Here is a 17,453-nt window from a genome sequence, read left to right as displayed (position 1 = left end):
TGGTGTGGGCAAGCGGTTGATGATGTAGGCAGCAGTGCTAAAGGCGTTAACCCAGAAGCGAGGAGACATGTGGGAATGGAAGAGCAGAGTCAAACCAATTTCAGTTACATGACGGTGTTTGTGTTCGGTGCGACCATTTTGAGCAGGGGTATATAGACATAATAGCTGATGATGAATTCCAGAAGTACGAAGGTGGTGTTGAAAACGATTACTAGTAAATTCGGCACCACCATCGCTTAGAAATTTTTTGATACGAGCAGAATGTTGGTTTTCCACAAATTTTTGAAATTGAAGAAAGATTTCGTAGAAGTCAGATTTCAATTTGAACGGATAAAGCCAAGTAAAGCGAGAATGATCATCAATAAACAAAACATAGTAGATAAACCCCAAATTTGATGTGATGGGTCAAGGACCCCATATATCACAATGAATTAAATTTAACACATGAGATGACCTTTTTTCTTTGCAAAAATAAGGTAAACGATGACTTTTAAAAAGTTGACATGTATCACATAATTTTGGAGATGGTAATAAAGAAGAAAGATGAAATTGGCCATTTTTATTCAAGAAAGAAATTATTGAATGATGAACATGTCCTAAACGAGCATGCCATAAGTCATATGAAGCATGCAAAGATTTATTTTTCAAAACAGAAAGAAAAGCTGAATTGCCACGCTCTAGAACATATAAACCTCCATCACGTTTACCTGTTGCCACCACCTTTCCCGTTTGACGATTTTGAATAGTGAAAAAATCATTAGTAAATGTACCAGATAAAGGAAAATCGTGCGTTAATTTACTAATGGACACAATATTTTTAGTAAGATGGGGAACAACCAAAACATCTAATAATTTAAGATCTGATGAAGGAGAAAGATGACCGGTATGAGTAATAGAGAGAGACGGACCATTTCAAAAAATTACATGATCCTTACCCGTGTAGGTGACAGAATGATGCAGGGAGGTGTGGGCCGGGGTCATGTGGCCGAGGCACCGGTGTCGACGAACCAGTCCGAAGATGAATTTTCGGACATTGAGCATGTTGAATTAAATGATTCAGCAAGATGCGCCATATTGTCGTTCCGAGAGTATCGTTACCGACAACGACTGGCATAGTGCCCTTCCTGGCGACAGATCTGGCATCGTGGTGGTCGGCGACTGGTGGTGGAATGACCTTGGTCGTGGTCGGAATCGCAGCTCGGGCCCTAGCCGTGGTCGTGGTTGGAGAAGTGGCTCTGCCCGTGACTGGAATGACTGCCATGGTGGTTTCCTCGGCCACGATTCTAGCGAGAAGAGCCACCGGAACGCTGGGAGGGAGCTCGATTTGTTGTAAAGGCCATCGTGGAAGTCGCCGTCACCAAAGGCTCTAGGGATTTCTGGAAGATTTCAATGCGTTCGGCGCAGGACACAATATCGAAAAAACAGGGGAGGGGATTTTGGGCCATTTGGGCGGAGGAGAAGCCGGAGAACTCCGGGTCGAGACCTCAGAGGAACTAATGAGCCTTGTCGGTGTCATCAACGGGACGACCGATGGCATAGAGTTGGTCGCACAATGCTTTGAACGCACAAGCATAGGTGTTGCGCTTCATCAATTGGAGGGCATCTTTGAGACAAATTTCACAGGCTTTCGATCGGTGGCTGAAGGAATTTTCGAGAGCAATCCACACCTCACGAGATGGTCAGGCCAATTGCTTCCGCCATGGCCTCTTCAGAAAGAGATGACAGCAGAAGGTTGAGGAGGAAAGAGATGACAGCAGAAGGTTGAGGAGGCGCTGGTATGTCGCCTTTCATGCCTGAAATTTGGGATTTGGTGTCTGAGAGGAGGGAGGCTCAAACAGAGGTGGTGGCATAAGGGTGCCATCAACGTGACCCAACAATCCTTGGCTATCAAGAAGGGGAAGAAATTGACTCTTCCATAGAAGATAATTTGAGGACGAAAGCTTGATGTTGACCATATGAATCAAGGTGTTGAAGGGGAGGAGATCAGAAGAAAAATTGAAGGCCATGAGGATCACGAGATTTTAATCCGGATAAAGCTCTGATACCATGAAAGTAATTTCAAAATTCACCACACTAATTGGGGTGAGGTCTTTCATTAATTTATAACAGTTGTATCATAATTATAGGGATTTACAATTGATTACAATTAATCTGATTTTATAGGAAAGGAATAATGGAGCTTGATTAGCTCCTGTAATGGAGGACTAAATTCCTTTTGTAAGGAAGGCCCTAAACAGGGTAATTATCTTCAATCAGTGTCTCGTAAGGCATGATCTTTAACATGAAACATACATTAAGAGAGTGAAAAATCCAATGAAAAACAAGAATTGGGAAAGGAGACTAAAGAAAAAATGAGAAATTTCTCTTTTTTCCTTTTCTTTTTCTTCCTCCCCGTCTTCTCTTTTTCCATGTCAAATCTTTGCCCACTCTGATACCATGTTGATTTCTAAGACCAAGAGTTAAACACAAGAGATCTCAAGGGAATAAGAGAAGAGAGTAACTCTAGCTTTTGAGAGAGCAGAGAGGAGAGAGGAAACCAAGGTAGTGAAAGAAGAGGAAAAGAGAGAGAGAGGTGTAAAGACGAATTTGAGTGAAGAGTAAGAGGATTGAATGCTCTACCTCAAACCTTGAGGTTGTATTTATAGTTATGGGAAGATGTTTACAATGACTACAATGCCCTTAGGGCTACAAGATTCAAAAGAAAAAAGACATAAGAGGACATACACTACCTTGCATAATTATAATTCTATGCTATCTCTATAAAAAATTCTCCTTATTTATTAGCCATACCACCCCTACACACGCTGGTTTTCTTAACATATTTTTTTAATGGCCATAAATAAATTATTTTTTAAATTATCCTGAGGATTGCATATGTTTTCCATTAACATTCTTGTGTAGTTGCTAGACTTGTTGGGTGAAGGACCTAATGAAATGTTAGCACATTCTATAAAGGCAGCTAAATAAAAAAAACTACTATTGGGAAAGGAAAACAGTTCAAATTCTATATATTATCATGTTATATAACCGAAAATGTGCATTCATGTTTGTCAATCATAACTAATCAAATCACATTTGGGAGTAATAAACACAAACACACATTTAAATTTTACTGTGAAATCAAATTGAAATTCATTGGGAGTTTATAGATTTTACAAGTTCTTCCCAGCAGCAAGTTGTATAATTTCAAATACTTCATGAGATTATGGAAGTGATTTGGATTTTTTTATCCATGGTTGTTTTCTTTGATGTCTTTAGGTGTGTTCAATATTTCTTTTGGACCTTATGTTTCTATATGTTTTAATAAATTACTAGACCAGTTGATCAGTCCAGTTGGCTTGGTGGGGATTTATATACTTTGCACTCTGCATGCATATTATATAAATATGCTTGCTAATTGGGCTGTTATGGATTATAACTTGGTTACTTAATACTTTTTCTTTTGGAAGTTATGTGCTTTTTCAATTTTCAATGTCTTTGAACCTTGTTCCAAGTGTTATTGGCTTTAGAACAAGAAAAAAACTCTTCAGCTTCTATTAATGATTTGGAGATTAAAATTGGATTACAAATTTTATAAGTATCAAATTTTATCGAAGTTATTGAAATTATATTAAAAAGAGAGGTCTCTATGAGAATATGGATATTGTCATATATTTTATGATTTTATTGCATATATTTGAATGACTTGATTCCTTATATAACTTTAGATGACATACATCATCTTCCTTAAATATACCCTTGTGTCATTCATATGAGAGACCTTTTACTTACCTCATTTGCCATCTCTTTGACGTGAGAGAAAAATTTACATTGATGCTACTTTGAGATGTCTTCCAATAATAAACATCATTTAGAAACATGTTAGAACACTTAGAGAAAAATTCTCATGCTTTAAAAAGTCTACATTTAAACTTAACGTGCAGGAAAAAAGAAGAGTGGAATATGAAAGATATGGAAGGCCAAGAACAGATTGTTAAGTCCAGGGTTGTGAAAGTTGATTCTGAGGAGTCTTGGGATTTTTTCATAAGCCCTGTAAGTATCTCCAATTTTTTTTGCTTGGATTTCCTCCTAGTTTAAGAGGTGGTGAGAGGACATGAGTAGTATTAATGAGACTTTATTCTTAATTGCTTTTGGTAGCTGTAAATGAAAATAATTATTTGCTCAATCATATTTCATCATGATGGACACTAGCTGATGTTTGAAAGGTTAAAATGTCAAAAAGCAAAAATTATGTGTATTTCATGCAAGAGTTGGTGGAAACCTGATATGCTGCATCATATACTTGGATGTCTATAGGAGATTATTTTTGTTTCGTCTGCTTAAAAAGTTTTGGCTATTCATCATTGTAGAATTTGATAACAAGCTATAGTGCAATCGACATCATACTTTTTGTTACATGGGGGCTTGAAAGAATTCATGGAGAGCTCTCTCGCAGAGAAGCATCTCAATTCCTGTCACAGGTATGATTTTTTTTAGCTGTTAAAGCCAAAAAGTTTTCTCTAAAATATCAAATATTTGGATGCTTCCGTTGTGTAGTGAAATTATAATTGAGGAGGTTGTTGAATTCCACATGATTCTGTAAGAAACTAATCTTCCCTATCTCAGAGGCTATTTTTTATTTGCTAAGCTTAGATTTCTAGTTTATTTCATTTCAATTCTACTTGATGAACATATAAGGAGATCTTTTCCTTTTTGTTATGGTGTTTGTGCTTGTTTTCCAGAAGCCTCTACAGAATAGTTTTTCTTTCTGTAAGACGTCATAGACTCTTGGCGGAGAGTAAGCTCTACTGAGGTTGGAACGCACAAATTTTGTCACTCAGAAGGTACTTGTGAACGGCAAAGCTTTTTAAGGATCTTGGCCATTTTTAGAGCCTGCATTCAAGTGCATTAAATAACATGTCTTTAGGTGTCTGAATCGCATTCGTTGATTGCTGGGGCGAGCTATCTTGTCTCCAGAAATCTCGCTCTATGATTGTGAAACTCTGGACATAATCAGAGTTTCACTTGCTCTATCCCTCGATGCAAAGATGTTTTGCGTTGCGAGAAGCTTCGATCAAATTGGTGCAGGGGGCGAGGCGATTTAGCCATTTTTGCTCATTGTTCAATGATTTAGTTAACAGGCATAATGCAGGCGACCTGCTTGATGCCTATGCCTTTGTTCAGCTGATCGTTGCTTCAACCCATGTAAACTCGCTGTGTTGTGCCCACCAGGTACACTCTTACGTCTTAAAATCCGGGTTTCAGTCCAACGTCTTCATCTCCACTTCCCTTGTCAACGTTTACGTGAAATTAGGTCATCGCAATGAAGCAGATGAAGTGTTCGATGAAATGCCTCACCGCAATATTGTTTCTTGGAATTCACTGATTTCTGGGTTCGTGCAACGTGGGGAGTATTTAAAAGCCGTCAGCTTGGTATTGAAGTTGGGTCGATCAGGTTTGCGACCGGACACTTTCACATTCTCCGCCGCATTAACTGCTTGTGCTCAATTGTCTTTTTCGAATTTAGGCCGCTCTGTTCACTGTGCGATTATAATAGTTGGTGTTGAGTTCAATAACGTAGTCGGTAACTGCTTGATAGACATGTATGGAAAGTGCGGATTTGTTAACGAAGCAATTCAAGCATTTCAAGAGATGGAGAAGAAGGATGTAATTTCCTGGAATTCTGTCATAGGTGCTGCAGCCAGAAATCAATACATTAATGTGGCTGTAGATTTGTTGCTTCAGATGCCAGACCCAGATGCCATCTCATACAATGAACTCATTAGCAGCATAGCCCAATTCGGTGACATGGAGGTTGCTAAGAGAATTTTATCAGACATGCCAAATCCAAACTCGTCTTCTTGGAATTCAATAATAGCAGGGTATGTTAAACGAAATCGAGCACCAGAAGCAATGGAACTCTTCAGAGAGATGCACTCACAAGACGTTCTGAAAGACCAGTTTACATTTTCCAGCATCTTGAAGGGTGCTGCCAGTTTATCTGCTTTAAACTGGGGCGCTCTGATGCACTCTTGCTCGATCAAGTCTGGTTTTGATTCCTGCGTCATCGTGGGAAGCGCCCTCATCGACATGTATTCCAAATGCGCGGATGTAAAGGCCGCTGAGACTATCTTTGGGTTGTTACCAAGAAGAAATCTGGTGTCCTGGAACGCAATGCTTTCAGGTTATGCTCACAACTGGAAATCAAAAGAAGTGGTTCGACTTTTTGAACAGATGAAGACAGAGAGAACGTTAAAACCCAATGGAATCACGTTCACAAGCCTCTTGTCTGCCTGTGCTCAAGATTCACAACTGTTGAACGACGGAGTGCGTTACTTCGAGTCGATGACCTGTGAGTATGGCATAGTTCCCTCTGCCGAGCTCTGTTCTTGCATGATCAGTCTGTTGGGACAAAAGGGGGCCATCGAAAAGGCGGAGATGATGATCCACGACTTGGGGTTGGAGACTTGCGGATTAGTATGGAGGGCACTACTTGGCGCTAGTAAAGCTCGTGGAGACTTGCGAGTTGCAGAGGTTGCCGCCTCGAAAGTGATCGAATTGGAAGGGGACGACGAGTTCGTTTACATTCTATTATCAAACATGTACGCTTCTCAGAAAAGGTGGAGTGATGTTAGTCGAGTAAGAGCGCTGATGAGAGAGAAAGGAGTGAGAAAACGAGCAGGCTGCAGCAGCGTTGAGGTCCAAATCGTCGTTCAGTAATTTAAGCAAATAATTGGTACGCTAATTGTGACCCTTTACCATGAGCATTCGTCCTTAGTATCTCTCCTTTCCATTGACTCCATTGGGAAGTGGGAAGTCATTCAGACGAGTGAGATTGAAATCAGCCCATCCCATTGGTTCCTGAACCTGACTTTATGACCACATGCCTGGCTGCTCCTCCATCTCGCTGGAAACGGTGAGGTCCCTCTTTCTACTACTCTCCTTTCATATATTCAAGACGATCATGAGTCATAACTCCATTAATGTACTCGAAGACCTGCTTCCTCTTTCTACCGTTCAGCCCAATTCTCACCAATTTTCAAACAAGAAGAGGTGAATCCGTCTTCTGTACATCTGCAGCTGCCTCTCTCTCTTTATGGTTTTACCCGTCTTGGGCATACTCTGTCACTTTCCCAGAACCCAATCTCCACTAATTTACTCTTTTTTTGTTGCAGTGTATGCCCAATGGAATTGATATTCGTTCAGTTAATTTACTTGTTCTGGGTTTCTCTCTCCTTTCTGTAATCAAATATCATTCGTCTCATTCACTTGGACGGCATGAATGTATATTTTCTTACGTAGGCTTGTGTGAAATACAGTAACATTCATGGCGACCCTCGGGGCCATCACAGGAAACGCGTCTCGATCACACAAACTTCACCTTTTTGTTGAAGCTTCCATTGGCCTTTTGGAGAAAGAAGAAAGAATAACAGAGGAAAGAAACAGCAATACGTATTTCATATTGAGAGAATACTTCGATTTCAATTTGCCAGTAATTTCTAAAGTGAGCAGACCTTGAAGTCCTGAAGGAACTTCTCCTGCTTGAGGAGCTCCTTCTGCCGACGGAGCTCCATCACTTTCCGGTGAGAGTTGGAGTGCTGAGTTAAAACGAACGAGGGGCTCGCCGCCGGGCGATACTCCGGCACGAGGCGGCCGGATTTGTAACGGACGCCACAAGCGTTACATAGCGACTTGGGGCCCATGGGTCCGGTCCTCCATTGCGGCGTCTTCTCCGTTGCGCAGTGCGTGCACTTACGTAGTACTCCCTCGGTGGGAACAGACCCGGAAGGGGAATTTTCCTTCTTTCTCGAAGCTGCTTTTGCTATGCTTGATTCTGGGTCAGTTACCAGCGCCGGCGTTTCTGACTCCGCCGTGGAAGGAAAGGAAATCCAGCTCCGAGTGGTTGCGGCTGCTCTTGACCGCTTGCTCCTCGCGCGGCCGGGAACTCCAGTGTCCGGCCAGAAGTTCGCGTTCGCTCCTGTCTCGTTCCCGGTTACTGCACATAACGGCAGGTCTGAAAACGAATCGTCCACAAACTTGGATAACCATTCAAGCTCAGCGACATCCTCGCTCTAAGAGGAAGAGGAAAGAGAACAAACCATTAACATCCCAGTAAAAAAAAAAAAAAAACAGCAAAGACAAAAACTAAAAAAAAAAAACAACAGACCGGAAGGCAAAATTCGTCGGAGAAGCTACCACAGAGGGGATTATTCCCATCCCCATGTTGCACATCCTTCCTATTCCATTTACAAGACTCCGGCAACGGAACCGCCGATGAGTAAGGCACATCCGGATCAGAAATCTCAACATTGGAGAAGTCGAGAAGTCCATCAATGCGTAAGAAATCAGAGGGGTGCCCGTAAAAACAGTCTATCCCCGTTTCTCTCTCGGATGACATCGTGAACTCAAACAAGCTCAACGGCCTCCTCCCACCTCCAAACACAATCCAAAGCAAACCAAGGCTGGGTTTTTCGCAGCAACAGAAGGAAAACCAAGAAGAGAGCAGTTAGTGCGAATACAGAGAGACAGAGAAGACGAGTAAAAGGAGAGAGGGGTTTCGTTCAGTCATTCATTTCAAAGAGAGAAGCAACGTGCAGGGAGTGCCCATGCAGTCCAGTCCAATCCCATTTAATTACTCTTTTTCCCCTATTTTTTTCTAATTTTATTTTTTTAAATCTTCTTTTATCTATTAAATAATCCAAGTCGTCACAGGTTCACGAGACATACTTATCCTGCTTCCGACCTTTCGTAGGAAGTAACATGGGTCATCCACCACCACCTCCGCCACCACCCCTCCCTCCATTAAAATAACTCCCGACCACGAACACAGACCTAGAATTTTTTTTACTTTTGTAAGAATTTCCCCTGGACACGTCATATCTCTTTCTCGAGATGCCAATTCCTCCTTCGTGAGAGTATTCTCCAGCCATATCAATGAAGATCACCTCCGCAATAGATAAAGAAATTACCCTCCGTGTCCACGTTAGTGTAATTACATGTGCAGATAGGAGTAGAACCGAGCAAGCCCGAACCTGCCTTTGTTCAAACCATGTTTGATTTAAGTATTTAAAATTTAAGTTCGAACTTAGCCCAGCTTCGAGCTTAAAGTTGTAATTGAGATCGAACTGGAGTTCAAGCTTGAAAATACATTTAATTTTTTTCAAAAAATATATGTCAAATAAATTGTATATAAAATTATCTATACATTTTACATAAAATTGGGCATGACCTATGTACATAATACGTGCATAAAATTGTCTATACACTTTACATAAAATTATTCATAAACACTGCATAATATTATGAATAAACTATATACAATATAATCAAACACAACAAAATTAAATAAAATATCAATATCAATTTACAATCATCCAAATAAAAATTATAAATCCAATATAAATTTATAAACTATAACTCTTTCTCTTCATGCTAGAAAATAATAAACTAAGTCCCTACATGAGCAAAATCTCTACCTATGACAAAAACAAAAAAATAAAACTTATTATTGTTAGATAAAAAATACTCTTCCACTATTAGTTACTTAATGTAGTGAAAAATGTTAAAATTACTACGATGAGAAAAAGATGAAAAATCAAGTAAATGGTAGCATTATCCCCAACTAGACTTTAAAAAAGTAACTGGAGCAAGACTTAGATAACAGAAAAAGATGACAAATCAAGTTGTTGGTAGGCTTTAAACCAATCTTCTAGTCCATTGGAGCAAGACTTTTCTATTCGCATGGATGGTATGTTTTATTGATTTCCTTCAACAATGGGAAGTCGGGACGCCAAACTTCACCAAAGTCTCAACTGCAGTGGCAACAATGGTAGAGATACAACGCATGGTGGAAACTATTTGAAATATGAGTTGTAATTAACTCACTTTTACTCTCTCTCTCTCTCTCTCTCTCTCTCTCTCTCTCTTATTCATCCTTGAAGGCTACTCTTGATTATTAAAAGATTCTCTTATGTTTCTCCTCTTTAAAAGTTTTGGAAGACATACACCATTTACCTTATGGTCTTCATCATCATATCAAGGGTACTCTTGATTTTTACCATCCAAAGGACAAAATCTTTCTTCGAAGAGGAGAAACAAAATGTGAAATTGTGATGGTTCAAGTCCCTCTATCCCCAATAAAAGGCCTATTTTATTCCCCAAGCATTTAGCCTCTTTTTTTTTTTATCAGTGGTTCAAAATTTGATATGTTTTTCACTTACTCTACTTTTCACAAATGGATTCTGTTATAGTTGAGATCTATTGCAAATGGCCATTTCAATAGATTATAAACACTTTATTAAGCAATCTCTAAAAAAACAGAAATAGAACTCTAAAACCACCATTAAAACTAAAAAACTGGCAATAATTCTAAGAAAAAAAATAAGGGGTGGACTGATCTGATCTGCGGGATGAACCTGCCCAGAATAGCTTTTTGTTGGCTGAACTAGTTTAAAGCCAGAACAATTTCCTGTTGGACGGAAGCACCTCTAGCCGAGAGAGAGAAAAGGGAGAGAGGGGCAAATGAACTTCCTTCTCTTGCGTAACTTTTCAACAGGCTCTGTTCACCTCTGTGATTTGTTAATCGTTGTGAAGACGAAGAACGAAGAGATTGTTCCTCTATAATCCTTGGTTACAAAAAAAATCGATTGAAGATGAAGAACAAATAGATTGAGGAAAAAATCATAGAAATAGAGGTAGAAATCAAATAAAAATGAAAACTAACCTAAAGGGCTAGATTGCATACCTCTTCTTTCTCTGTTTAGACTTTGGGAAGATCCGATTGAGTGAACTTCTCATCACCATCATTGATTTCCTTTCCATTTCCTTCCGATTTTTTCGTTAATTCCACAAAATCGAAACTGAAGACAAAAAGTCGACTGTCGAAATCGAGCCCAAAGAGGAAGAGTCAAAATCGCTGAAGATAGAGCCTTATTCGATTCCCCAAAAATTGAAATTGCTCGTTAAGTAACAAGCTGCTGAACCGACCCATAGTTCGCTAGAGTTCGGCTCGTTTACTTAAATGAGCCCAAACCTGAACTCAAAGTCAGTTCGAGTTCGGGTTTTATCGAGCCGGAACAGAGTCGAACTACTTGAGAACCGGCTTGGTTCGATGCCACCCCAAGTGGCAGAGACCTGCTATGGCCGAAAGAGGTGGGCACCATAGTGTTGAGCTAGAACTTGAGCCTATTATGCCCTTTTTTTTATTTTCACCTACAAATGAGTTCCAACTACCCAATAGTTGTATCTAGCTTGGCGGCTGTTGTCACCATTTTTTGCGTAACAACAAGTACTTTCCGGCTGGCATGGCAGCCGTCTCATACTCTCCGTATGAGGTACATGTGAACGTAGCCCGCACAACGTCATTCTTATATAAAATGACGGTAATGTCCTTTGTTTATCCTCATGGACTCCTTTATCTTTAGGCTGAATAAATGTAGAATAAAACATATTATATATTTAAGAAAAAAAATCTTATTTAAATTTTATGTCGTAAAAAATTCTTATAAAAATATCTTATGGTTATTATTTAGGAAAAAAATAAATATTTTTTAATATTAAATTATTATTTTAATATAATATTTTGATAATGGGTTTCTACCCCATAGAAGCTTCCACATGATTATAAACACTACATACAAAATTTTTATAGAGCCATTTCATCGAAGAATCTCACAATTTTATCTGTTTAAGATGTTTCTTTTGATTGATTATAGGAAGCATAGTAGAATTTTTTGCCATATGGAAATATCATATTATATAATTCCCATGTTATAAAAGAGCTCCTGCCAATATTATGTATGCATTATGTAATTAAAAGAGGACGCACTTGTTAGAAGTACTAAGAGAGAGCAATTTGAGGGAGACTTGTATAAATTTATAGAATTGTTGGTTATTTTGGATTGATTAGTCAATTTTGATAATAAGTAGGGATATTTTTGTCTTTTGAAAGTGAGGTTGACTTAGGTAGTCCATCGTATTATGGTGACGTCGAGGAGGGCCGGAACGCCAGGGTCTCGAATCACGTGACTGGTGGAGGTTTCTGATCCCGAAAAGAGTTCTCTGCACGTGCATACCGTTTTCACTTTCCTTTTGTTTTAAACTTAAAAAAGACGATTAACGATTAAGGGTGTTCTTAACCCTAGTTAAAGTACAAAGTAAACTCCTGGTTAAAAGGAACAGCTTCGTCGGTCTCATGTCCAGGTGGTAGACACATGTCGGTTAATAACGGGTAAGCTGCACATGGGTTGCGTCACGGCTGGGGATGGGCCAGCTCCGGACCGGCTGGCCCGTCTCCCTCAATAAAGTCCTGTCCCTCCGGCCTCCTATAAGGCTATATTTAATTTTAAATAAATTAATATTATTAAATATGATAATAAGAAATATTCAATAGTGATTCCGATAAATTGATTTAGATAATATGTCTCAATTTTATTGATTTAGATAATTAATTAAAAATATAAAATTGACTATCAAATATCAAACCTTTCGGACCTTGACTCGGTAACCGACTCAAGCACTCACTCAACAACCTGAGTGGGTTTGTCCGAGTTGAATAAGAACTAGTGAATCTAATTGCTTCACCTGAGATTTCTTCATAACTCGAAGTTAATTAAGAAAATGGCTCATAAAAAGAAGATATAGAAAAAGCCAAGCATAGTTTAAGCAGAGATTGCGGAGAGTGGAGGTGGTGTCACGTGGGTAAACCTGAAGAGTCACCTAGCTTTGGCCAATATATTTAATCCCAAGCATCGACAGTCCTCAGTGAATGACTGAAACTTTAGCCATGACCTGCAGAGGAACCATGTTAGGATTCTCTTCCTCCACCCACCGTTGACATGTTTTGAAATTAATTTCTTCTGTAGAAAGAGTAATCTATGTGGGATATCTTTCTTTCACGTGAAAGCTCTTGATTTAGTCCAATCAAGTTGAATTAAGATTAGAAAAACACAGCTAGATCACTTGACTGAGAATATTCCATAAGAAATAAAAACAACTCTTCTCAGCTTACACCATTAAGGAAGAGAGGGTTGTGGGCACATTAATCCTCCAGGGATAGCAGGGTAGACCTCCCCTGACCCCTCTCTTACAAATACAGGCTGGGAGGGCCACCCCTCGGAGGGTCTTACTGACAAAAATGGGAGGGTGAGAATTTTCAGTGAACAAGATAACATTTTCAGTAATCAAATAGGTAAAACACACTAAAAGGAAAAGGAAACATATTTTATCCAATACGAAAAACCATTTAGTGCAAAACATACAAGACACTATCTCAGCTATCTGACTGACGGTTAAGATAGTATTTCTCTTGTTTCACACCAAATGACTTTTCGTATTGGATCGGCATTCAGAAAAAGAGGGCAGGATTCACTGCAAGTATGCTAAAGAAAATAAACTAATCAAGCTCTTCAGATTATTCTTTTTTTTTCTCCAATTGAGGTTCAATAATTTGTCCAGGAATAATTGAAATAACATCTCCCGCTTCCTGCCATTGAAAACATTGTATACGGACAGGTTTAGAAGGATAATGACAAATACAAGGGGAATTATCTTTCCAAGTCCCGGAAGCTAAAGTAAGTTGCATCCTTTCTGCTTACTTTGTCACCTTGGAACTGATAACCCGAGCTCTAGCAGAAGAGAAAAAATAAAATCCCATCAGCCTAGGATTCAAAAATAGGAACTAAATAATTGATGAAACTAACATTAGATTTGCCAGTTGTTCAACTACGGTTATCAGATAGCAAGGTAATTTTTTCACATGTTTTGATGGGAAAATGAATTAACAAGAAAGCCCTCCCATTGTGCACTAACTAAGGCAATTTGATTAATAATTTAATTCCAATTATTTGATAGCAAATTAATTATTTCACATGTTTAGAAGGGAAATCCAATCATCAATAGCTAGGTTCTACATATAATTTGGACACTGCACAAATATTAAATGAAGATTTCTGCTTATTACTGATTAACAGCAGGTGCTTTGAAGAAATGAAGATCTCATTTCCATTAAATTGCTCTAAGCATATCAGAGGAGCCCACCTTCAAAAACAGGCAAATGATTGGAAGTATCACGTACCATCAATTCCATCTGGGAAAGGCAGAATTTGATTTCATGTTAAACTCTAAATATGTATGAATGTGTAAGAAATTTCTATATCAGTTTTTGGTCTATAAATATTGAAATATCCTAACCATTTTGTTGACCCATGAGAAGACTTGACTGTCATTCCCCAAAACAAACTGAAACCAAATCTAGCTGTCTCGCAATCATCTCACAGTAATGATATCCAGCCATGGAATACCATGCCAATAAACAGGCAACTTGAGAAGTTCACCAAATGGCTGCTATTCCAAACACCACTATGAAAATCCAAATGCAAGAAACAAACTGCCCAGAGCATGCTTTATCCATCTTTTTTTTTTTTAGATGAAAAGTGTGAATATATTACTAAGAAGAGAGAGAAAATACAATTCTTATCTAGAAAGGCTGTCCTCCACAACAAGATGTTGGAGGGAAATGCTTTATCCATCTTTGATAATCAGGATCAAGCAAAAACATGACTGAGTAGTCTAAACAACCGCATTAGAGATGGTACATACTTATGGACATAGGCACCCTTACACAAAGTATGAAGAATGACACACTTAGCTGGCAAGCTGACAAATTACAAACCGGTCGAGAATGTTGATATCCACTGTAAACTACAAAACTCTTTTTGTAGAAGATTTTTGATGTTGTAGATTCTTGTCAAGATCATTATTATCCAGATTTGCCAGCTTCATAAAGCAAACAATATCCTACCTAGGTTTGCAACTAGCGGATTGCCAGAGTTTCAGTGAAGCTCAAATACTCATCCTTACAAGTCACCTTGCACCATTTTAGAAAGAAACTTCTAAAGCTAACCTCAGGGCAGCATTTTTTATTTTTTTTGTATACAACCTCAGGATTATATTACTTCGTATTTTATTTTGTAGCACCAATATAAATTTTAATTTGTAGAGGTCTGAGTTATTATGCATCTGTAAGCTCTGGCAAAGAGAAGCTCTTGCACTCCACATATTGAGGGCTCCAGTGACCTTTTCAGGTGAAGTACTGGGGGAAGTCAGTATAGAATAGGAAATTCTAGAATTAAACTTAAACAACTTTAGATTTTGAAAATTTATGGTCAGCAAAAAACATGTTGAGTGGTTTTTAGCTTAACCCATTTAAACATTAGATCTATCAGCAATGGCAAGAAGTCCTCTCAGAGAATCAATATCTACAAGTCCACCCCAAGAAATGTCATTAACATTTCAAATAAGAAGCTATGACCACAAAGAGAACAAAAATATCCATTTGACTATCTAAACTTGCACATTGTTAAATAACATTCATGGTGAAGAATAAAAAAAAATGAAATAATAAATCTTATGCACTCTAGTCAACTGTTACTTAGCTTCTTTAGACAATAACACTCATCGACTGACTAAGAAATACGTGCCAAACTGCAGTAGTCCTTTATTTCTCTTAGATTAAAATGCAAACAACTGATTGGTATCATCTATATTAGAAGTGTGCATACTTGGCAGTGAAGCTGTGAACCAAAATTTCCAGGTCCCATAAAGCATGTTTATTTCTTTCAAGCATTGAAAGGATCATGTGCCTGCAGGAACTGGAGGCCCTATGTTGGTCCCAAGAGAGGAATAGTCAGTATTTTGCAAATGAAATGAGCATGTTACATAAATGCATATGAATACTGTCAACCATCATATTTTAATAAAAGAAGAAGCAGGACCAGAATCTCCCTTATTAGATATCTAAGATAACATTGAGCTTATGTCAAGTGGTAAGCACACATGATCCCACTGCTCTGACATAGCTTTTATGGTTTTGGAATATAATAGGAAACACTGCCTGACGTGATAAAACATATCAGAACTTAACTTTTATGTATGTTTCAAAGTTTAAATTTTGAGATTACCCTAAAAAAAAATCTTAACATTAGTTTCTGCTTGATGAGATTAGTCTAAAACTGCTCAATACATGATAAAATCCTTACAAACTAGTATACATGGAACAAGTACGGAAAATAAATTGAAGATAAAGAGGCATCAAGGCAAATAATCATCTTTCATCTCCGCTGACATCTTTCTTTCTTGTCATACATTTGGATCTCTCCTTCATACAGGCTATGGTCAAAAGCCAGCAATGCATTACACTCATATACAATAGGCACCCGAGTGAAAATTCATTTTTCAAAGAAACAAACAAAGAATAGACAAGCAAGAGTATCATGCAAAAGGATTTGATAACACGACCTGGAAATATTAGCTTGTAACCAGCGACATTATCATTTATCAACATGTGTTTTTCACAAATGATTAACAGAAGAACCAACTTGTCGCCAATGTATATTGATATGCCCCAGATAGAGAACTCCCGAGTAATTTTTTGAGCTAGGATGGCCATAGAACTACTTATTACCAACAGAGATTATCTGTTATTTAATCAATGACAACAAACACCGAGCCCGTCTACACATCTCTTGTCCAGAGCAATGGCCAATCAGTACTGCTTAAATGGAAGGTAGATGTCTTCATGACATTTCAGAACTCCTTGCACAAAGAGTTCCAACATTTTGAGTTGTATCCGCGTTCTCGAGAAGCAGTCTGTCAAACTTCTTCGACATGAAAAAAATTGCCCATTGACGAACCACAACTAGTGGACACTTGACACTAAGGACTATCTTTTTCTATTTAACCAAATCACCACAATACTCAGTTACTTTGACAATGCGTCGAGAATGCAGATGTAAGACGCAGACGAGAAATCAGTCAACGTAACCGAAATTTCTTGGCAAAAGAAAAGACAAAAAATGATGCCAATTCATTTCAAACGAATATGAAACTTTGATATATAAACATGATAGGAGAAAAAAGCCACTCACTCAAAATAACAAACATTAGCTTCCAGGATAGGCGACGCTACCCTGTGAAAGAGCGCGGCAATTTCCCGCGCCCGAGCTCAAGCATGACGTTAACCTCGCAGCAGCCACAGCACTGTGTAGAGGAATGAGAGACTGGGCGCATCCCAGCTCAGAAGGAGATCTTCGGGTACAAAACGAAAATAAAACTCAGAAACCATATATACTGATAAGGAAAAGGAAAAGGAAAAATAGCTCTATATTTACTGAAACTAACTAACCTGGAAAGTGACGAAAAGCGGCGAAGAGGAGATGAAGGTGCGGCTTTGCCTGAGGAAGGAATTCTTGAGGACGAGGAGGTAGCAAATCCGTCGACAGATGGACTTCGCGTCGTCGACTTAATGGCAGACTTTAGAGAGGACAGAGCCGTTCTGCTAATGAATCGATTGCAGGAGGAAGCCATGAGAGAGGTGAGCGAAAAAACGACTTGGATCAGGAGAACGGGCAGTGACTTGGATATGAGAGGTTTAGGACTTTAGGGTTTAAGGTTGGGTTGAGACGTCGAGGTCCGGC

The 17,453-nt window shown here is 38.8% G+C and overlaps 3 protein-coding genes across 8 annotated transcripts; 1 reads left to right on the top strand and 2 right to left on the bottom strand.

The window, feature by feature from the left end:
• The first annotated feature begins 1,051 nt into the window (after window positions 1–1,051).
• LOC137947597 (putative pentatricopeptide repeat-containing protein At5g47460) lies at window positions 1,052–7,248 on the top strand. Its single transcript, XM_068793405.1, has 4 exons — window positions 1,052–1,329; window positions 3,924–4,032; window positions 4,350–4,460; window positions 5,068–7,248. The coding sequence occupies exons 1-4, from the start codon at window positions 1,052–1,054 to the stop codon at window positions 6,697–6,699; spliced, it is 2,130 nt and encodes a 709-aa protein (XP_068649506.1). The 3' UTR covers window positions 6,700–7,248.
• Window positions 7,249–7,478: 230 nt separating this feature from the next.
• LOC137947596 (GATA transcription factor 4-like) lies at window positions 7,479–8,377 on the bottom strand. Its single transcript, XM_068793404.1, has 2 exons — window positions 8,147–8,377; window positions 7,479–8,051 (listed from the first exon to the last, which is right to left on the bottom strand). The coding sequence occupies exons 1-2, from the start codon at window positions 8,375–8,377 to the stop codon at window positions 7,479–7,481; spliced, it is 804 nt and encodes a 267-aa protein (XP_068649505.1).
• A 4,982-nt stretch (window positions 8,378–13,359) lies between these two features.
• LOC137948772 (protein NONRESPONDING TO OXYLIPINS 2, mitochondrial-like) lies at window positions 13,360–17,438 on the bottom strand. 6 transcript variants are annotated; one of them, XR_011111661.1, is made up of 4 exons: window positions 17,162–17,438; window positions 16,946–17,064; window positions 15,540–15,638; window positions 13,360–13,604 (listed from the first exon to the last, which is right to left on the bottom strand). XR_011111661.1 is itself a non-coding variant. In XM_068794939.1 (4 exons), exons 1-3 carry the CDS (start codon window positions 17,341–17,343, stop codon window positions 14,046–14,048), a joined length of 321 nt encoding a protein of 106 aa, XP_068651040.1. In that variant the 5' UTR covers window positions 17,344–17,438; the 3' UTR covers window positions 13,360–13,604; window positions 14,017–14,045. The 6 variants fall into 6 exon arrangements, 3 of the variants coding, with proteins under 3 accessions (XP_068651040.1, XP_068651038.1, XP_068651039.1); XM_068794939.1 differs by lacking the exon at window positions 15,540–15,638 and adding an exon at window positions 14,017–14,065; XR_011111660.1 differs by lacking the exon at window positions 15,540–15,638 and adding an exon at window positions 14,017–14,065 and having other exon boundaries at window positions 13,572–13,604; window positions 16,905–17,064.
• Window positions 17,439–17,453: the final 15 nt, after the last annotated feature.

The sequence above is a fragment of the Aristolochia californica genome, unplaced genomic scaffold (genome assembly GCF_029961685.1).
Source record: "Aristolochia californica isolate CCGP_79_NKW_82.1479 unplaced genomic scaffold, dmAriCali1.0.hap1 SCAF_13, whole genome shotgun sequence".
NCBI lineage: Eukaryota > Viridiplantae > Streptophyta > Magnoliopsida > Piperales > Aristolochiaceae > Aristolochia > Aristolochia californica.
Note: the sequence above shows the minus strand (reverse complement) of the source record. Positions and strands in the feature narration are given on the sequence as shown.

What these genes read in the sequence shown, in the direction of transcription:
- LOC137947597 (XM_068793405.1), top strand. Translation starts at nt 1,052, where the DNA reads ATGATTCAGCAAGATGCGCCATATTGTCGTTCCGAGAGTATCGTTACC. An exon ending in GGGAGGGAGCTCGATTTGTT is followed by an intron (nt 1,330 to 3,923) that starts GTAAAGGCCATC and finishes CTTAACGTGCAG; the next exon opens with GAAAAAAGAAGAGTGGAATA. An exon ending in CATCTCAATTCCTGTCACAG is followed by an intron (nt 4,461 to 5,067) that starts GTATGATTTTTT and finishes AAATTGGTGCAG; the next exon opens with GGGGCGAGGCGATTTAGCCA.
- LOC137947596 (XM_068793404.1), bottom strand. Translation starts at nt 8,377, where the DNA reads ATGTCATCCGAGAGAGAAACGGGGATAGACTGTTTTTACGGGCACCCC. An exon ending in CCGACGAATTTTGCCTTCCG is followed by an intron (nt 8,052 to 8,146) that starts GTCTGTTGTTTT and finishes TCTTCCTCTTAG; the next exon opens with AGCGAGGATGTCGCTGAGCT.
- LOC137948772 (XM_068794937.1), bottom strand. Translation starts at nt 17,343, where the DNA reads ATGGCTTCCTCCTGCAATCGATTCATTAGCAGAACGGCTCTGTCCTCT. An exon ending in CGCTTTTCGTCACTTTCCAG is followed by an intron (nt 17,065 to 17,161) that starts GTTAGTTAGTTT and finishes TTGTACCCGAAG; the next exon opens with ATCTCCTTCTGAGCTGGGAT.